We start from the raw sequence: 20,720 nt of genomic DNA, 5'->3' as shown, positions 1-20,720 counted from the left end.
TGCTATAAACAGCGCTGAACCAAGGAAACGAGTCAAAAGAAGACTTAAACGACACCACCCTCAATCATAGCGATGCGGAAGGGATTAGTAAATGGACTAAATAAAATAAAAGGCCTGAAAGTATACTTTAGTTTTTATAGTTATTATTATGACGTTACCATTGCCTTGCACTGCTTGGTTACTGCTTGCGCGTGACAAAACATTAATATAAAAACGTACTCTATAAGATTCAACAGGGATGTGGAACAAATAACATCGTGGGGATTAGGCATTAAACTAAGATTTACTAAAATTTAATTTAAAAAAATAAGAATAAAAAGAAATTTATATCTGTTCCCGCCCGGGTTCGAACCGGGGACCTTGTGCGTGTGAAGCACACGTGATAACCGCTACACTACGGAAACACTTGGTGCAAGATCGGTCTAAAGCCAAATAAGTGCAATCGCATTTATATTTTTGTACTAATCTAATTTATGATAGGAAACCTCAAATTGCAACTTGTATTTATTTGGATTAAACGTTGGATTTCTCACATATGATGAATACTTATACTTTTTCTTCCTCTACTTTTTTCGATTTTTCCTTAAATTCAACGCGCATTTCACGTAACGTTTGCCCTGTTAGGTTCACATCTACAAATGTTACTCAAATATTGCAAAATATCATATATCAAAAAAACAATCGTTGTGGACTTCGTTTCCTTCACAAATTTTATTAAATACTATGTAAGATAAGAGTATTGAATATTGTGGCAGTGTGTTTGCCCACAATATTCTCCACCTGCACAGCTCTTGCAGGAGGTTACGCCGTGGCACGTGCTGCTTCGGATTTGTTGGTTATGATTTACCGTTGCGACAAGTTTCTGCCCACAACGGCCGGTCACTAGGTAGGTGCCTATGCAGTCGTGTAGCGATGCAGAGCACCAATCGAGACCAGGTGTCGGTCACGATCAGTGACGATGATGCTGCTAAACTTGTTCTAGTAAGCTGGTAGCCGGGTCGTGGCTCCAGGTGGTTGGATCGCACACCTTGTGAACGCCTCTGCTATGATGCAGAGTCGGATCGTGGCCGGGTCGGTGATGATAGTGCTACCGACCTTCCACTTGTACCATCAGAGCAGTTATTACGATTAATCATGGCACGTTTTCGCACTACGTTTACTCTTATTGATAACTTTCTGTGGGGTTATGTAAAATCATTGGTCTATTCGGATAAGCCACAAACGCTTGACTATTTGAAAGACAACATCCAGACAACATCCGAGCCAGCCTTGGCGGTCATATGCCAGAAACCATATTTAAAATGTAATGCCACAACTTTTGCCCACAAGATTATCTTTAGAATAAAAAAATTCATGTCAATCAAAGATTCAATTGAAATTTAAAGTTCTATACATCTAAAAAAAAAAACAACCTTTACAAATTAACAAAGCAACGGTATAAAAGAACCCATTATAAAAAATACAAAAAAAAATGAAATGTTCCCGCCCGGGTTCGAACCGGGGACCTTGTGCGTGTGAAGCACACGTGATAACCGCTACACTACGGAAACGACTGAATGATTAGCGACAGAAAAGGCAAGTTCAGTGAAGTGGGTTGCTATTAAAGCAGGTATATAAAATGTACCTTGTGATGATCGTGTAATCTATCACATGTAGTTGTAAGAGACATTGCAATAGCCATCAGCCTTCGTAAAGAGATTGGTGTGGACGCAGACCAGAAAACAATTGCCAAGGTTTTAAAAATTTTCGTATCTTATATTGGCTATTCGTTTATCCCGCAATAATATAAGAATTTAAATACACTAAATGGTGGCATTTTTCGAGAGAATCCACATTTAGTATGTAATATAAATCGAATATATTTTACACAATATTTTATGTAATAATATATTTCATTCAATTAACATTGAATAAAAGTCGAAGCATTAAAAGGTTCCGCGAAAGGTAAGTGATTTTCTTTTTGTATAAATTTATTGTATTAAATTTTGAAAATGTTTTAAAATATTAGAAATAATAAAAAAAATATGCCGAAGCAAAAGAATGGGCAAATTGCTCGGCAATGCCGCGTACATGGAAGTGTTCTGAACAGCAAATTTGTTACGAAAATCCGAAGCTAAGCTACTAAGTTACTTAACCAACAAATTTTGAAAGTGGCTGACTCGGGCAACTGTCGCCGGCTTCAGCACCGGACCGACGCCCGTCCCCGCCCAATACGGTTCCTGGTCGAGACCAAAATCCGCGGGGTGGAGGGGGCGACGGATCGGAGGTGCGTGACCGTGCGTCAACCGCCGGATAACCCGTCGTTGTCCGGCGGAAGGCAGCGGAAAGCCGATCCGAACCAGGTAGCCACGGCAACGCCAGGCAGAATTACTGGGAAACACAAAGGTGTGACGGAGGGTCGGCTCTGAACAGATCTGATAAGCAGATGCAGTTACCTGAATATCGATCGATGTACAGAACAATCACAGAATACACTTCCGAGAAACCATGTAACCGCTGTCGTATTTATACTACTTGTGCGCAGAATAAAGACTTGGGAATTATAAGCAAATCGGCAGCCAGCAAGCAAACATAGCAGCAGCAACTTGCTGCAACATTGGGGTGGGTTTTTGCTTTCGCTCGTGTACCTGTGTGAATAAAGTGTTTGTTAAAAAGCACATAAAACCGTAAACGAAAATTTAAATGAAATACTTTAAATTGTTTCATGTTTTTAAAACGCTGGAAACCGAAAAAAAAAAATAAAAAATCAAGAAATTGAAAATAGTATTTTTTTGATGCCATCGTACAGGTTTGAACATGTTTTATTATTTTTAGTTTACACACGTGGCATTATATTCAGATGTAAAAGCAAATTTTAATCTGACTCTGTTGTTTTCATAAGGAAAAAATAAAACAAATATTTAAAAAACTTTTTAAAATTATATTTTTAATAAAAAAAAATAATTTAAGAAAAAAGCTCAAAAATAAATTACCCAAAAAATTATGTTCTTGTTCCCGCCCGGGTTCGAACCGGGGACCTTGTGCGTGTGAAGCACACGTGATAACCGCTACACTACGGAAACAACTGACAAATGTGGTCCAAAGTTGGAATTGGTTCCTAAGGCAAAAAACTTTTTCTTAAGCTAGCCGTCAGAAATTTGTATGTGTACCAACATTTTAGAAAGTAAACCTGATTTGACATTAGTTATGCTCGCGGTAAATAAGACTATTGGCGGGAGCTATTTATAGCTAGACGAGGAGGAGTATAAATAGATACTATTTGCGTTGCCATGGTCAATTTGAGGAGTGTATTTAATATGACAAGTTCTGTTCTCAGAATAGTTTTCGGCAATTAACGTGAGTTGTAAACCCCCGTGCTCGTTTCATTTAAATAGTGTGTTCAATGATAGGCTATAATTAGCGTATCGTTCCCCTCGTTGCGCTTTCATTATGGAGCTTAAGAACTTAACGATATGTGAAAATCACAAATTAAATTACTTATTTAAATGTGATTATGCGCATTATTTATGGGTAAAGTGTTGCCGTTGGGGTGGGTACGATAAATGCAGTGCCACAAAAACGTGTGTTGCATTTTAAAGGACAATGCTTTCGAGCGTTTTGGAGGGGAAACTGGATGCCCGGGCCATTACGTATACGCAGCGTATGACATTGAGCTAACGCTCTCGCTTATCGCTTGCACGTCGCAGCTGCTCGGGCGCATGGAATGGAGCCACGACTGGCATAATGAGCGCCACTATCCATTCTCCTTTAACCCCTCCTCTGACTGTTTTCCCCGCCCACTTCAACCCAATAAGCCAATGCCCAAGCAGGGCATTAGTGCTAGTGGAAAAGCGGATGGGTCTTTGGAGTCAGATATGAGGCAGTGCAAATCTTGGTACACATTTGGGATGGAAGTGTATAATTGATACAACATAAAATATAGGGTATGCAGATATAATAATATACAAGCGTGTATAATATGGGATAAAATAGGGTTTATTATTTTCACTTATTTATGCTACTCCTTGTCCCGATATTAACGAAAATAATTCTGCAATATTCTGTTACAATAAAAATAAATAAATTATCATTGATAAATTGTTTGGTCACGTGACCAATTTTTTTATTTTTTTTAATTTTACTTATAATCTTGGAAACTGTAAAAAGTGTACCTTGAAATCCCTCTGGGTACAATCACTGGACTACTTCCCATCTCTATTCAAGGAGTTAAGGTTGATGTTGAGCAGAAATCCGACGTACGATGGCGCGCAAAACGTCAAACGGCAAATAGCACCTTGCACCTGAAATGCATTAAATAAACATCATTATCGCTAAGACTAGAACAAGGCACCTACATACCTACACACACACACACACATATAGGAGGGGAACAATGCAAGACACACACTAGCGCACATGCACATCCCCATGCACAGAACGTTGAGCATATTTGGCAAACAAAAGGATTTTGCGGTTGAATTGTGTAAACACATAGGGAAAACGTACGCATTTGGCTTTTCACTTGTCGGATGTGGAGGTTCCACGGAATTTGGAGCTTTCCTGTTGAGTACTGAATGAAAACCTTCAAAACCTTGGAAACCAATCGACATACTCGAACGTTTCGTTTTGCTTCTTAATAATGGGGATAAAAATAAAGTAATTAGAGCATTGAAAAGCATTCTAAAAATATTTTGCCATTTGGTATTTTCATTGAGACATCTTTGTTATGGTAAGGTTAAATGTTCCTTGCTATTCCTTTCCGCCTACGTTGTTTCTCTTTTTTTCCATTACATTAACTTTTTAAATCGATTATTTATATTTTTACTCAATTGAACTTTCAATGTACTGATTTTAATAAGTATTCGATTTTTAAAAAATTAAACTGGGTAAAATAATCGAAAAGAATAATTATAAATCATTTTTAAAGTATATTCCTCCAAAAATGTATACAACCTTCTAAATAAAATCAATTTAATGTTTTAATGTTCTTAAGCAGAGTTTTATTCCTCGAGGCTTGTATTTTGTTTCCTTCACTCAAGAAGCCAAATTATTCGATCATTTTTATTTTCGCACATTATTCTGTCGTTCACCTCCTGAACCTCCGACCCCCTGGTAACCATTTCGTCCTCAACCAAAAACCGAAAAAAATCCCCAGTATAGCCATTTATCATTTTCGCCCTATTGAAGTTTTAGTCTCGCGACGGCGGCCACATAAAGCAGCGACAGGCAGCGGGAGGCTAGAGGCTGGAGCTGGAGCTGCGATAGAAGGCGTGCCAGATGAAGGCTTCCTTGGGCAGATGAAGATGCCTGGCCAAGCCGGCGCAGAAATGGCCAAGACACAAAACAGCAGGGTTGCCAAAAAGAAACCAAGTACCAAGAAAAAAAACAGGAACAAAAATGACAAAAAATACCAAAAAACGTCGTACAAAAAGAGACGTGCAAGTAGTTCAAAAACTTTGGCCTAAAAGCAAACCGAAGGCGAGCAGCAAGAAATATATAGATGGGATGCTCCGGGAGGCGGGGCCAACATTGGCTGGCATTTGGGCGAGCGTATGACATTATTTATGGTTTGTTATTTGTGCAAAAAGTATGCAAGAAAATATGCTGCGACTCTTTCATAATTTTCCTTTTTCCCTCCACGGGGCAAAAGAAACAAAAGTTTTCGGGGTGCCACCGCACGCGAAGTTCGTAAAAAAAGTGTCAAAATTTAAGTGCGAAATTAAAGCTGATGTGGCACAGATATGGCTGGACATATTTATATATATAGGATGTACGTAGCCCCTGGTAGGCATTAATTAAAATCATAAACGCAAATCGACAGGCGCGATAATTTACTTTTCCTCGAATGACAATCTGCTAAAAAAGGTGCATAAATTATAGGCACTCATTAAATATTTTCCACATTAAATAGAATGGAGCCAATGCCAATGCCGATGCCCTTGTCTATGCCTCAGCTTAATGACCATAAATCGAAATTAATGAGAATGCCGAGGAGTGGACAGAGGCATCGGAGGATCATGCCCAGGATGAGGATGGGGAGAAGCATGAGGAGACGTTCTAGAGGGCCAGGGAGGACGATGCCTGCGGCCTTCATATCGTTTATGCCCAACCACAAATGGAAGCACCTGCTGCTGCTCCTGATGCCTCTACTCATGCCATTGCCCAAACTGCTGGCCGTAAAGTGCTGCCAACGTTAATGACACCTGCGAGACAATTTCAATAACCGATATGTGCCGTTTTGGGTTTTGCGGAGCGTACGTTCGCCACCGCCATTGACGGATGTCTTGTGGTGGCACCGAGCTATCGATTACGGCCCTGCTTTTATTCGTACTACGGCCGGATCACCTTCCTCGCCGTATTTATGACAGGTCCGTGGCCAAAAAATACAACACTTTAAAAAAAATACTTTTCTCAATAAAACCAAAAACTATAGATATTCAAAAAAGGAAACCAACGAAAACTCAATGTTAAAAAGGCCAAAAATAATATAACAAACTCGATTAACTTTGACCTTTTATAACTACAATCTTATCATTAAAATTAAAAAGGAGTGGAAAATTTAATTGGTTTTAAACTATTTATTATAGGATTCTTTAAAAATATTCTTTATGTGTGAAAATAAGAGCATGAAGCAGTTTTACTTTTATCCACATAATAAAGTAAGTGTGCTTGGTACAAACAATACCCATTGATTTTATGGAGTCGTTTGACTGTGGTTATCATCCTTATGTTTGTCTTAAATAAAATCTAGGGCAACTCATCCCCAAAAGAAATCAAATTTGGGTCGTCATTAGCAATTGCTTGTCAAGATAAGATAAGTAGTGCCTCCTGCAGTTCCAAAATATGGGAAAGGACCAATAGCAAAAGTAAACTTTTCCAAAAAAATAATTTTAGTTAAAGTGTCAGCTGGTAAGGTTTTGGTGGTGTCAAGAAGGCGGCACTTTTATAGCTGCTTATTTAAAACTGCCAAAAATTATGCTAATATGTACACATAATGCTCTGCAGCCGATTTTATCAGCACGGACCAAAAGATATCACCCACAATGAGGTGTCAAAACAAAGAGAATTCTTTAATTTCCCCTCCGCTTTCTGAACAATATAATGCTGACTCGACTGAATTGTGGAACCCCTCTTCAAACTCCGCAGACTGAAGGCTCTTCTGCAGCTGTTTACTTTGTTAATGGTCTTTTTCAGTTAAGCTCGTCCGTCGCACGCGTCCAGGCCCACTTTTTAGGCCCAGGACCAAGGACCAAGGACCAGGACCAAGGACCAGGGGACCCTCTCTCCCCATAGGTTTTGGCTCAGTTTTTGACCTCCAAGCACGTGGCATTGAAAAGCTTTAGTGTTTTGATTTAAGACTGCTCTGAGGCAGATATTCTTTTTCGTTTTTGTATTATGTGTTTTGTATTTTGTAGTCTGTACGTCTGCCACGCGGAAAATAATTTATACAAAATGCTTCACAGGATTTCATTTGCTCCCATTTCGCCGAGTATTCAAGGTGCGGTGGAAGTTGCTTTGTTGGGTTTCTTAAATACTTTTTACTTTTGGTATTGTATTTGAGTTTGTCTTTGAAGTAAGGACTTTAATAGACTACGGAAAAGGAAATATAATTGATGTCGAACTCGAAATCAAATGAATTATTTTCTTCTTTTTTCGAGATTCGACTCTTTAAATATTTCAAGTTCAATTTAAATTTTAAACCATAGAATACAAAGGGTATTAGATATTTCCTCCTTACCTTTACATAAATTTTCATTACGGGAAACAATTTAATTTAATTGGCTTTTGCAAAAGTTTCCAAGTTTTAAATGAAAATTAAACGAAAACCGAATCGAAATCAAAAGTTAAGGTCATGGCATTAAATAAATTGCCATTTCCCCGGAACTTAACCAGGCGCAAACTCCGTAAAGAAATTAATTTCCCACCCCCCCGAAGGGAAAGTGGGTAAATGTTGCGTTTGCAAATCTCTTCAGGAATGCCCCAAGGCATTCGTGTGTAATTTTTTGTCATTGATTTGGCCCCGGCAACAGTTTGTCAAGCACTCACATTTGACCCCGTCCCACCCACACAGATGTCGACCCTTAACACACAAAGTCAGACTGGGCGGCTGAGCGGACTGGCCAAAAACTGGGGCCACAGCGTCTTTGGAAATTTATTACATTTTCAAGTATTTTTCCGGTTTTGTTACCCGGAAATTGCCGAAACGTGTGGCCGGCGTGCGAAATCCTTGAAATGTGCTAAAATAAATTATTAATAATTTCTATGAGATCCCCGGCAGGCTCCAGACTTTCGGAATTTACACGGTTTGTCGTCGAATAAATGAATTATTTATTTTAATGTCAAATATTCCTGTCCCCAAGTTCCACCCTCAGGTCAATTGCTATATTTGCTTGTTCATTTTTCGTTTGTATCTCAATCTTTTGGGTCCACACTCAACTCGTTCCTTTGGCAGGGACGTGCTGGTGTTGGTTTTTGCCATTTTCATTTTCCTGTTTTTGCAGTGATAATCTATTTTGTCATTCGCCTCAATTTGTTTGCCGACTGTGGCCTTACAAATTGTAATCAAAGTTTATGATTGACGGATGTTCAGTATTCATTATTCAGGTCTAGTTTTATCTCCTCAAAAACCGTTCAGGGATAAAAAATGATTTGTTTTTATCTCAGCAAATGGGAATTTTCAAGCAAGCCAATTTTATGAATATTTGAGACAGTGAATTAGTTGCAAAAGAAACTGCAGTTGTCGTGTAAGAAAATAGTTTTTCTTCACAAAAAGTTTTTACATACTTTTTCGTTTAGAAAAACCTTTGTTAAAAAATTAAGAATTTTGGAATTTAAGATATTTCATTGAATAATACGAAATGTACATGAAATTTATAAATGCAAAAATGGGATATCATACAAATTGAATTACAAATGCCAAACTCAAAGCCACCTTTAGCAGAAAACCTGAATGAGAAAAATCTTTTTCAATGGTCTTGTGAATTTCACTTTTCAATTAAGGCCAGAAAATTATGAATCAAAGAAAATTGCGAACCACCACTCATCGGCAGTATACAAGTCAAGGTTTTGCATTTCAATTTGAATCAATTTGGCAGCGGTCGTAGATGAAGAGGGCAAAGACCCAGATTCTGTGGCAGCGGCAACTTGAACTGTCTGTCATTCATCAGAGATATTATATCAATATTCTCGCATTGTCTGTTTGCTTATGTCCTGTTGCTGTTGTCAACGTCAATGACATGCAATTATTTTCGCATTAAAACTCATTTCCGTTATTGTAACTGAAGCGAGACATTAACGGTTGGCTGGAGCATCTATGGCTTTATGTGCGAGCATTAGTGTTGCCAGCAGACTATTTCCAGAATGCGATATAAACGTCAAATGAACTATTCGTATGCAAAGTACAATATTGTCTATAATAGTTAAATAAAGATATGTCTTATAACAATGTACTTAAGAGAGATTGGACTGATGTTGATCGATTTAAATTGTTTATTATTATTATAGTTATATTTATTAATAATAAGGTAAAAACTTAATAGTAACTTCCCGAAAATAGTCTTTTTATCAGCACTGGCGACCATGCCAGCTAATGGGCAGCTGCGTTGGCAACGTCGACAATCAATACTCGAATCGGTCAGTTGTTGCCACTCTGCACTCGTCACTCGCCACTCTTATGTAAATTCGAGATGCAGAGCTGCTGCCCCTCTCCCGCCCGCTGTTGGCATAGCATAATTAAAGGGATATGTGTGGGTGGTGTCCAGAATGATAGCCCCATCATCCGCCAGATCCTTCCATTCGGATGCGGCGGCTGCATGGTCATATTAAAATTATTACTGTATGCACTGGGCAAATGAGAAAAGTTGGCGAGAAATTGCATTTAAAGTTGAAGGATTCGGGAAGGGAAAGCTTTAATATTTACTATCAATTTAAAATTCGTGCAAACATTTACATCAGTATTGCGGCGGAAAGTTATTGTCCCTTCGACCATCCACTTAAGGTCATTAATTCATTCGGCGACAGCTGCGAAAAGTGAAAATCGTCTTTCGGTTGGGGAAATGAAATTAACATACTGAGCAGCAAGTGGGAAAATTTAATTAAAGTGGCGTAAAAAATGATTGTTAAAAGCGAGCTGCTTGGCTATCATTTGCATCGAGAGGAATATAAATGTTGCCATTTCATTCCGATCTTATTGACCATGAAAAGAGGTCGGACAACATTTTCATTTAGTGGCCGTATATCTGTTCTCTCCGTTTTTTATTATTATTGTGTATATTGTTTATTGTGTTGCCTAATGTGGCATAGTCTAGACACTTTTAATATATCTAAATACTTGGGGGCGGTGGGGCATCGGTCGGTGGGCCGGTTGATTCTCGTGTTAAAGTTGAAAATACTTCGCAACGCTCATACGCCGCGTTGGCCACATAAATCTTTCTCCCTCGTGCGATGCCAACTATGTGCGTGTCTGGGTGTGTGTGTGTGTGTGCACATTAAAAGTTTGCCTAAGAGCTTATGGCACCATTTGTAAAAGCGATTTTTAATGCTGCTGCGAGATCCGCACGCCAGAGGGTGTGAAAGAGTGGAAAACCCCCTCCAATGCCATGGCCATCTAATGGCTTTCCACGCATCACAGGGAAAACTTTTTTAATGAGAGCTCTTCGTGCCAATACCCTTTGCCAGCGTACCTAAAAATAATATCAGACGTTGGCATTTGCTAGTTGAAATATTATATCTAAATTTATTACGTAAATTTCATTGGATAAGCAGAATAACGATCTCATCTGTTGATGAAATAATCATTTATTAGTTAGGGATTTCTTATTTGGAATGATCAAGCCTGTGCCCCATATCATTTATGGAACCCTCCCCTATAAATTCCCATACAAAATAAGCTGATTACCCAATCAAATTTTCGCCTTTTAAGTATTTAATAGCTTACTTTGAATTACAAGAAATGTAATCATTCGAGACGCCTTTCAACATCGGTTAGTGTCATTTAAATTGTTGCTCGGCTTGACAGCTCGTGGCATTTCCTGCGGGAGGATCTCCAGGGGATTGGGTAATTAGCTGAAGCGCGTGAATCGCTATGATTTTGTCGCGGCCTGACATTGAGGGGCTTCGGCCTTAGCCCGCCCTGCAGTAGCTATAACATGGCCAGTATCATGCGAATCGGCTTACAAAGTTTCCATGGCAATTGAAAAGAGTTTTATCAATTTTTCATGAAATTGTGTAGAAAATTTGTTTTGTCTGGCGTGATATTATAGCCTACGCTCAGTTGGACATTTTAATTGGAAATTTTTGCATTACATTTGCAACATATCTGAAATGAAATCAAGCACTGTTTGTGTTTATTTGTAAATAATGGAATAAGTTGAGTTATTCATGTAACACAATGTTGTGTATTGCATGATTTATTATTTGCATTTTATTTCACTTTCAAAAACAGTTTTTAATTACAATACATAACAAAACCGATACAAAGCTATCAAACATCTAATACTCAAAGCAAATTGATTTCCGGCTAATCGCTTTAAAAAGCCTTTCAGTTGAATTGAACTTTAAGTGATACATATGATTTCCCTACAGAAGTGCTTGTGGCCACATTTGCTTATCAGCAATCATTTAATATGGAAATTGGTTAAAAATATTCATCACTGGAATGTTTACATTCGTTGGAAGGGTATTCCTCTCAAAATATGCATACTCCATTTATCAGAATCATTTTAATAGCTTATTAAATTTATTTAAAGGCCATTAATCAATGGCAATGTTTGCTTCATTTATGGCTGAGGCCAGATAGCCATTTAAATCAGCTGTTGCATCAAGATCGCCACCGGACTTGCCGTCAATAACACCATCGGCCAATGAAAAGGCATTAATGTCAATCAGCCGTGTAATTAACGCGGCCAAATATACAACGGCCATAACAACAATACCAGTGACAAACGGGAGCCATAAATATGGCTAATCGGTATGGCAATGATTTGATTAGATCGGCCGAGCTACATACATGATTTCCCATTGCACATCACTTGGAGAAACAAAATGATCTAAGATAAGTCCTATTAATGCAACCGGACAAGATTTATATATACTTTTTGATGTTAAATTTGCTTAATCTTATTTTTGAGTCCCCAAGTTCAGGGAGGAGGAGAGTAGTAACTCATTTTCCGAGATACCTATTATTTATACCTTAAACAAAATACAAAACATAAAACTACTGCATATTGAGCACGATTTTTGCCTTTTTACAACATGTTTTGCCATTCAAAAATTAATATTTCTTAAAGTTTTTATTCTGAGTGTGGATTCTGGCCTGGACTCTCATAGCAATGTGAATGCGACAAATTTCTGACAGCCCGAATGTCGGCGACATCATCAACGCCAAGTAATTAGCATTTAGCAGGTTGAGCGAATGTCAAGCGCTGGATTCGGGTTCACGCTTGTATTTTGGATTCGGGTTCGGTTCGGTTTGGCTTGGGCTTGGGTTATGGGTTTTGAGTTTGGGTTTGGGTGCCGTAATATGTATATTAGCCGGGGGCTAAAACGTTTGTAGCTATTTGGCAGCTGACAGCGGCTTTCAGTGTCAGTTTCTGTTTCTGTTTTGGCGGCGCCAAGCAATTAATTAAATGCTGTTAATGAATCTGGATTCCGCCTTTGCGGTAGACACTAGAATATGTTTGTTTCGAGGAAGGGAAAGGTGTTTCAGAAGTTTGATAAGTAAATTTTGCTGATTGTGTGGAAGTGGAGACACCACCTTGCGAAACATTTTTATTTTTTAAAGGGAACTGTCAAGGTTTTGACAGTTGTACTCCACTAATAATTTTAAACCAACGTTACCTTACTTACATTTTCAGCAAAAATGTTGAGATGAATTTCTACTTAAACTGGATTACCATAAAAATATATCAGAAAATCAAAGCCTTAACTCTTAGTGTCTTCAACTCTAGGAATTTTGTTTTAAAATTTTCGACAAGTCTTATACCTAGGGTTAAAATAAAAGTAAATAAAACTATGTTTGTAATTTCTTTCAAAATAATATTTTAATATATTTCCATAATTGTATATATGTCTCGTAATAACCAAGGTTTTCTTTTCTGGTTTAGCTCTTTCAGCCTTCAAAAGTGCATTTTTTGATTATTAAGAAAAATTCAAGAATTTGCTTATTAATAATTATCGTTTTTTGTAATCTTCTTAGCTTCGCCCACTTTAATACCTTCAGAAAAGTGTTAATTTAAAACAGATAACCTGACTGGGCGAAACGCCAGCAGATGGCTATGCCTCTGTGATCCGAAATGGTCACTTCTATGCATTCATAAGTTATTTAAGATCCATCAACGTTTGAAATCTTTGAATATTTTGTTGTGAGCTTCATGCTTGAACAGTCGCTTTTAAATAATACCGCATAGTTTCCACTCATTATCTCAGTGTTTTTCGTATCTTATTTATTTTATGTCTTGACTTGGCCTTTGAATGCTTGCTTATCTAATCTAATTAAATGGAATTGGAATCGAATTCCTACAGCCTGACGAATCGCGGGAAGGGAGTGATCGTGGGCAAAGGACCGCGTCTTGGTCGAACGGTACTAGTAAGGAAGTAGTTAGAGAACCTAGACTGGAACCCACTTCCATAAGAAGGGTTGTTTTGCACCACTTGAGGAGGAGGATGGGCAGAGTACTGGGGACGAGAAGCTGGAGCTGGTTGAATCGAGTACTGGGGACGGGGAGTAGCAGGATGAGTGATCTTGGGTGCAGTCGTCGTAGTGTACTTTAGCACAGCTGGCTGAGTAACCTTAACCACGGGTTTCGGCGTAGTCTTCACCACTTGCTGTGGCTTCTCCTCCGCTGGCTTGGCCTCGTCCTCGAAGGGTGGCAGAAGATCCAGAGGGAGTTGCGGCACATCCTGTTTGCTCACACTGGACTTCGATTTATCCTCCTTGGCCAGTTGAGCTGGCTTCTGGTAATACGACTTCTTGGTGGGTTTTGTGGCCAACGTTGTGGTTGTCCTCACAGTTGTGGTCGTAGTGGTGGTGGTGGTGCTCGATTCATCTAGCAGAGGTGGCAATAAGTCATTGAATGGCAGGTCCACTTTGTTAGCCTTTATTTCCGACACATCAGCTCCACAGAAAGCAATCAGCACCGCGGATGCAATAAAAACCTGCAAAACCGTAGATTATACGTTTTTAGAAATTATATTTGAAAGAGACCTTAATGAAAGTAAAGTATAAAATAGAAGGTAGCTCAGTTATCCAAACTTTAATGAATACTCGTATAATTACTAAATAAAACTCCTTTTCTTTAAAATTAGTGAGTACCAAAAGCTAAATCCCATTTTATTGTCTGCAAGCTAAACTTTAACATTTCTTGTTAATGGTCCTATTCAGCTGTCAAATAACCATATAATAAGTCTGGAATAAAAATTCCATTGTCTGTTGCATGGAAAGATTTAAGAAAAGACTGCTAATAACTCAATTCAATTTGTTGACCATTTTCGTATATAACTCTTACGGTGTGGCCCTATTGTTAGATATGGTCACAGCCATTCCAAATGTGTTCCAATTTCCAAATTTTCAAAGTGTGGGAGCTCTTAAAATTATTCCGTCCCAATACGTTTCGACCTTCAAATTGGCAAAAGCCTTGCATTGTTTGGCACATGCTAAAACTGGAATGGTTTATGGTCGATTCTATTCGCATTTATATTCTAACGCAAATGTTCCTTTCCCTTGTGGGAAAGGTCATTAGACCTTCTCCGGCCCTGATTAACATAGCGACTATAATGAAACTAATCGAGCTTAAAATTTATGCATATTCGTAGTTTGAATAGAAGAAATTATACGTCATCTTATGGTCATGGTTCGTGGATTCACACCTCGGATAATAGAGCCATTTATTTCACTGAATAAATATATATAAAATAGCCAAAGGCAGTCTAGGTTTTTGGTCATTTTTTAATCAAATATTAAATTAGCGATATATTTAAAAATTTGATTTGTTCACTTAACAAATGATTTTATTATGTTAATTCGTGGGTAGAACCAATTGCATATTGTAATTTATGCAGTAAACTGGAATTTCACTAATGATGCTTACGCAAATAGCTAATTAGAACAATTTGCTGCATTCCTTTAAAGTCTATTTCAGGAAAGACCAGCTTTAAGCACAACCTCCGTATATATTTGGAGCAATTAAAAATTCACGATTATGCAGAAGAGTCGTCCACTTACGTATTTGAGTGACATATTTGCGAGGGATCCTATTTGGATTTATATTTTTTAAAACTGGGAATACTCGAATCCCGAACCGATCACTTTGGAATTTTAAAACGAACTAAAAGCGCCGCTGAGCATGCGCAGCATTTTTATAGTCGATGATACCAATCCATTTCGAAACTCAAACGAGGGAGAAGTTACACGATCTTGCTGCACAGTGTAAAGTTTAATAACCGGATTAAGACGGGGGTTTTAGTTTATTTTTCTTGGGTTGGCAGATGAGCACGAGAGCGGAGTTTGCTCTTGCTCTTGCTCAGTGTCTGTCTGGCAGTCCAATTAATTGGTTTCTTCAGCGTTTATCACTCTTTAATTTCGGTAGAATGCAGCCGAAACAGCTGATTAAACGCTGAACTTTAGAGGTTCATGGTCGCATCTTATATGAGATACAAGATCTCGTATCTCATGTCCAGTATCTCTGGTTCTTGGTGGGTTGTCACACACCTGCGATTGCTTAACTTCGTTTCGGTGAGAGCGAATGTAATTATTAACATTTTTGCCAGCATTTTGCATAAATTGTGATAAAAAGCGAAGCTGGTTTCGCGTCACTTCCTCAAACAAGAGGGTGTATGCTCGTGCTAGGAGATTGATTTTATGTTTCCATTTCTTAATTGATTTTAATAGTATTCGCATGGGGGCAACCTGTTATTTTTCTTCTTTTTTTTTGCTATCCAGTGGAACGCCCTCATTTGCATTTAAATCGTGCGGGGGATTCTTTAATGGAGTGAAAGCAAATTAGTGCCAATTACAAGTGGCCCGATAGCAGATCATCATCTCCGCCATCAAAGCCCAGAATTTGATAGGGCCCTTCGCGGGATGTAGGCTGTTGACTGCTGGATGTTGGCTTTATTACCTCAATTTCAGTTGATACATCTCCAATTTATGCAAATTATGTGAGCGTTGATTCCTAACGCCAAGACTTTTTTGTGTGCGTGCGAAGGCTCATAAATTATGAGCCGCATTAGAGGCAACCGGATTTCTCGGGTTTTGGCTGTGTTCGGTTTGGTTTGGTTTGGATCCACGAGATTAATTGCTCAGCAGCCCATTGTTAAGATTCGTGTGGTATTTTCTGATAAGCATTAGCAAATAGTTTTAAGCTCTGTGTTCTGCTGCCGAGGTATTTGGCCTAAGTGGATTCATTTTTAAAAGATTCGTATCGCTTCATCAGCACAGTGTAGTGCTCTTCGACAAACGTTATTTGTATCGCAAGGTATTAAAGATATAATTAATCAGATCTCTTGGTTATAAAACTAAATGGTTTTACAATTTAAGGTGATTTACTTAATTAGTTTTCCTGAAAGATCCCCTATTTGGCTTGGCTGCTTTGTAGTTTCAGTTTTGATTTATTTACTCATCTTGTTTCCGACGAAATTCTTTGTTTGCATTTTTCTTAAATGAAGCAATTTTTAATGTTTTAGGAAGTTAACACTTGATGAAACGAGCTAATTGGTATGTGTAAACTTTAACTAATGGAAATTTAGGTTTTTTATAAATGATCAAAAAGGGAAGTACATTGATCTTATTTAAGTTGATGTGCCAGAATATTTCTACCCCTGAACTAATTTCATTGTTGTGTAACTCTTTAAGAACCTTGCTTAAGCCCACTTTTCCCCAACAGATTTTGATAGTTAAAGTCAAAGTAAAGTAAAGATAAATATTTAACCTTTACTTTAAGTTTTTTACTGCAGTCTCCCCCGTTTACCTTAATTATTGTACCGTTGTTTTATTGGAAATTCACGTGCCTCAAATTCATCAGAAGCGAATTATTTATGTGCTCCCAACTGAGCCCGGTTGAATTGTTCAAGTGTTTTCACTTAACCAACTCCACTTTTATTTGCGGCATTGTTATTGTTCTCGATTGTGTTCCACGACCGACTCCATTTCCCGGCTCCCATATCCCTTTCTGATATTTATTTGTATGTATTTATTTATATTTATGTGGGAGTGGGAGGCGATAAGGGAAATTCCGAGCCACGAATACCGAAACGTAACATCGAACTCCGTCTGCAGGACGCATTCAATTGTCTTTGTATATACATATAAATCGAAAAATTCTGTTTTTCCACCGAGAAGGACGACGCGTGTCAATGCGTGACATAAACAATGTTTATGGACGCAAGATACGCCAACGAAACCGAACCTCAAACTTACAAAGATATTCTTTTAAATCGAAATAACATGCACATGTGTCAATACATAGGTCCCTAAAAATTGATTTCCGAATTCCATAAAATGTATGCCTTCAAAATTGAACTGAGGAAAGTGATTTCCACTTGCGGAGTAAAGGAGAGGATGACTTAAATCAATTCAAGTTTTCATTTGGCAGTTGACATAATTAATGAACCGTTGAAGTTTTGAGTTCCTTTGGCTAACTGTCAGTTAGAGTAGGTTATACTGTCAACCATAGCTGGGAGCTCTAAGTTTTCTACCGATAAGTTCAGCCTTTCTTACCATTTATGTACTGTAGTTGTGTAGGTTTCTAGCAGTCTTAAAACTTAAATCAATTAGTAGATAAAAATGATATTTGAATTTTATGTAAAAGGTTCAAAATTCCTCTACTAGAAAGACTTTATCTTTTCAATAAGGACCGCAGCTTTAAGGTAAAAAATTATTCTTTCAAAAATAAGTTCAAAACTTCCGTAATGATCGACAAAAAGGCAAACACTTGGCGTTTTTTTGTGCTTGAGGGAAGATTTTATTTAGCAAGCTTGGAGGTTACTACTTGTTTGTTTTTTTCAACCGGCACTTCCAGGTAAACAAGTGGTGAGCATTTTAGCCGGACTTCCTACCTGCTTTTCGTAGAACATGTACTAGCACTTTTGGCCCCGGCCCGAGGTCGTTTCGCCTGCCAATCTTTTTGCTCTGGCCCACGAACCTGCCGTTGGCTTTGTTTTGCCTTCCAGCCCTTTTTGACTGCCTGGACCGGCTTGAGCTAGAGCTTCAACTTGCTTCGGGAACTTGAACAGAACTGGACTCCTGGCCTAAAGCCGCTTGGCCGTTTACAACTTCCTGGTCAGGCTTTTGGCCTTGCCTTTTGGCCTGTCGCTGCTCTTTTGTTTGCTTTTTCGTTTTCGCTTTCGCTCCTTGTTTGCTTACCCAGTATTTAAGCCGTAAAGGGTATATTGTATTTCAATATATTTAAGTGAAATGTATCAGGATTGCATACTGAGGAGCTTTTTCTAATTTTTAGACAGGGTTCAGATATTTTGTTAAACTAAAACAGGAGAAAGGTGGTAAAAGAAAGCTTATGGTTAATGTGCAAAATATATTTTGAAAATAATATATTAAGATAGTTAAATATTTAAGCGTTGTATATAAACATAAAAAAGCATTCATACTTTTAGCCATACTAAAAATGTTATTAGCAGGTATAAAGCAGTCGTATTATTCTGCTAAGACTCGTTTCTTTTAGGTTTTTTTTTACTGTTGAGTTGGCCTTTATGGTTATCGTCGTTTTCTGGTTGCCTGTTTGTTGTTCTTGGCCGCAAGTTTGTTTTCGACTGTTGCCAAGTGGAATGCACCGTCTGCAGCCGCGTCCTGCCCCTGTAATTAGCACAAAAATGAGGCAAGAAGCAGCCTTCCTTACCCTCCAGAAAAGCAGGATGCACCCAAAATGTTTGCAACTCGAAGTTCCCGCTGAGAGTTGCTGTTGCAGTTGTAGTAGTTGCTGGCATAGTTGCTGGTGCAATTGCATGATTTGCGGGCCCCAAAGTCAAACTCAAGGCACTCGCACAGCGCGCACTCGAAAGTCATAAAGTGCAAAAATTGTTACACTCAGGCAGAAATGAATTATGAAAGTTGCAGGCAACCGCCTCAGAATCCTTGCCTTATTTTGCTTACCCTTTTCCATTTCAAATCTCCCTTCCCCCACCCCGTCGAGCTCAGCGAAAGTTAAGTTTTCGGGGAAAGTTCTGTTTGCGAGTCGAGTGCATATTATTTAATTCAATTTGAATGGGAAACTTAAAAATATTGCGAACTCGAGTCCAAACCAGCGGGTAGTCGTTGTCTTCCATTTTCATCTGGCTTTGCTTGCCCAGTTCGCAAGTTGTATTTTTATTCGATTTGAGTTCGGGCCAGTCCTTAACTCTTTTAAGGTTTAGCTCGAGTGGGTTCAAAGAGAAAAATTTAGCCTTTGTACTTGAAACTTGTAAATTAAATCTTTGCTTGTAATAAGAAAAGTAAATTAAAGGAGGTGAATCCATTACAAATGAATGATTAATATTGCAATGTTTGTGTTTCTGAAAGAATTATTCTTTTCAAGATAAAAGGGTATAACTTTTACGTTTTTTGAATGCCTAACAAATTATGATGAAGAGCCGAATTGGAAAAAGAAAACATTGTGGACATTGACAATTGTCGTATTATATATTAGGGATATTAGCGGATTTATTACTAATTAAACCGTTTTAAGCTTCTCAAAATAGTGTTTTTATTTTTTGAAACTCATTTTATTTGTGCTAATTTCCGTATCATATTACTACCTACATACTGTACGAAAATCAATTTTGGCTTACATTTTTTACAGATATAGAATTATTTCTGCTTTTGAACGTTTTTTTCATGCGTCTGGAGCTTGTCTAATTGCCCGGATAGCTAATTAAAATCAGACTTAAATTCCCTGCATAATCGAGACCGCAGCGAAGGCAAAAACAACAGCGCCAGCCAAAGTAAAATATATTACGCAGTGCGCCTAAAAGCCGACACCGAAAACTTTGTCCTCGCCTTTGCAAATACAAACACACGTGAGAACTTGTCAACTTTTCAGTGCGGGGCTGCAGCAACTTTAATTAGAAAGTTTTGTCACACATGCAGGCAGTTGGTAAGCACATTAGCCGGCAAGATAATAGAACTGAGGAAATTTAAAATTAACCTAAAATTACATAATTTAAGCTGGATTAACCTGATAAAAGTTTTGATTTAATCCTTAGTTTACTTTTTAAAAAAGGTTATTATTTATATTATACTTGTAAAGGTTATAGCTTAATTAATACAATAATTAAAAGTGCAGATACTAATATATATTATAATTTTCGAAAGAATTGATTTATTTTCATTTAAAACTATCAATCTTTGTGGCGCTATTATTTTAAAAGCGTCTGTATAAATGGTTTGCCAGAATGATCTGTTGCCAAAATTTGCCCCATTCGACCGACCGGAGGCTGCGTAGGAATCAAAGTCGGTATTCCGGCTCTGAAACATTGTACATTTTGAGGAGAGCGAGCCACCACAGAGACAATCTAAACTTTTCAAATCAATTTTAATTACCATAAATATGTTTCAACCTTTCGCTCAGTGCAGATGGTGATGGTTCCAACCTGTTCGTTCGTATGTCGCCTAAAAGAAAAATAAAAATGGTGGGTGGATGCCGCGTATTTCGTCAGTTTTGATGCGCAGTGGGAACTGAAGTTTTTGAACTTTGTATATCACTTTGTATCTGCATGTGTGGAGGGGCCATTTGCCTACATGGTTTCGGTTTATT

General features: G+C 38.1%; 1 protein-coding gene and 3 non-coding genes across 4 annotated transcripts; all 4 read right to left on the bottom strand.

Moving 5' to 3' along the window:
- Positions 1-331: 331 nt before the first annotated feature.
- Trnav-cac lies at positions 332-404 on the bottom strand. The gene has a single exon. It is a non-coding gene; the product is annotated as a tRNA-Val (tRNA).
- A 1,073-nt stretch (positions 405-1,477) lies between these two features.
- Trnav-cac lies at positions 1,478-1,550 on the bottom strand. The gene has a single exon. It is a non-coding gene; the product is annotated as a tRNA-Val (tRNA).
- A 1,439-nt stretch (positions 1,551-2,989) lies between these two features.
- Positions 2,990-3,062, bottom strand: Trnav-cac. The gene has a single exon. It is a non-coding gene; the product is annotated as a tRNA-Val (tRNA).
- Positions 3,063-13,086: 10,024 nt separating this feature from the next.
- LOC108115090 (extensin) lies at positions 13,087-15,312 on the bottom strand. Its single transcript, XM_017226337.2, has 2 exons — positions 15,200-15,312; positions 13,087-14,133 (listed from the first exon to the last, which is right to left on the bottom strand). The coding sequence occupies exons 1-2, from the start codon at positions 15,212-15,214 to the stop codon at positions 13,495-13,497; spliced, it is 654 nt and encodes a 217-aa protein (XP_017081826.1). The 5' UTR covers positions 15,215-15,312; the 3' UTR covers positions 13,087-13,494.
- Between the last annotated feature and the right edge of the window lie 5,408 nt (positions 15,313-20,720).

This window comes from Drosophila eugracilis, unplaced genomic scaffold, assembly GCF_018153835.1.
Source record: "Drosophila eugracilis isolate 14026-0451.02 unplaced genomic scaffold, ASM1815383v1 contig_722, whole genome shotgun sequence".
NCBI lineage: Eukaryota > Metazoa > Arthropoda > Insecta > Diptera > Drosophilidae > Drosophila > Drosophila eugracilis.
This window is presented reverse-complemented; position numbering and strand designations above follow the sequence as displayed.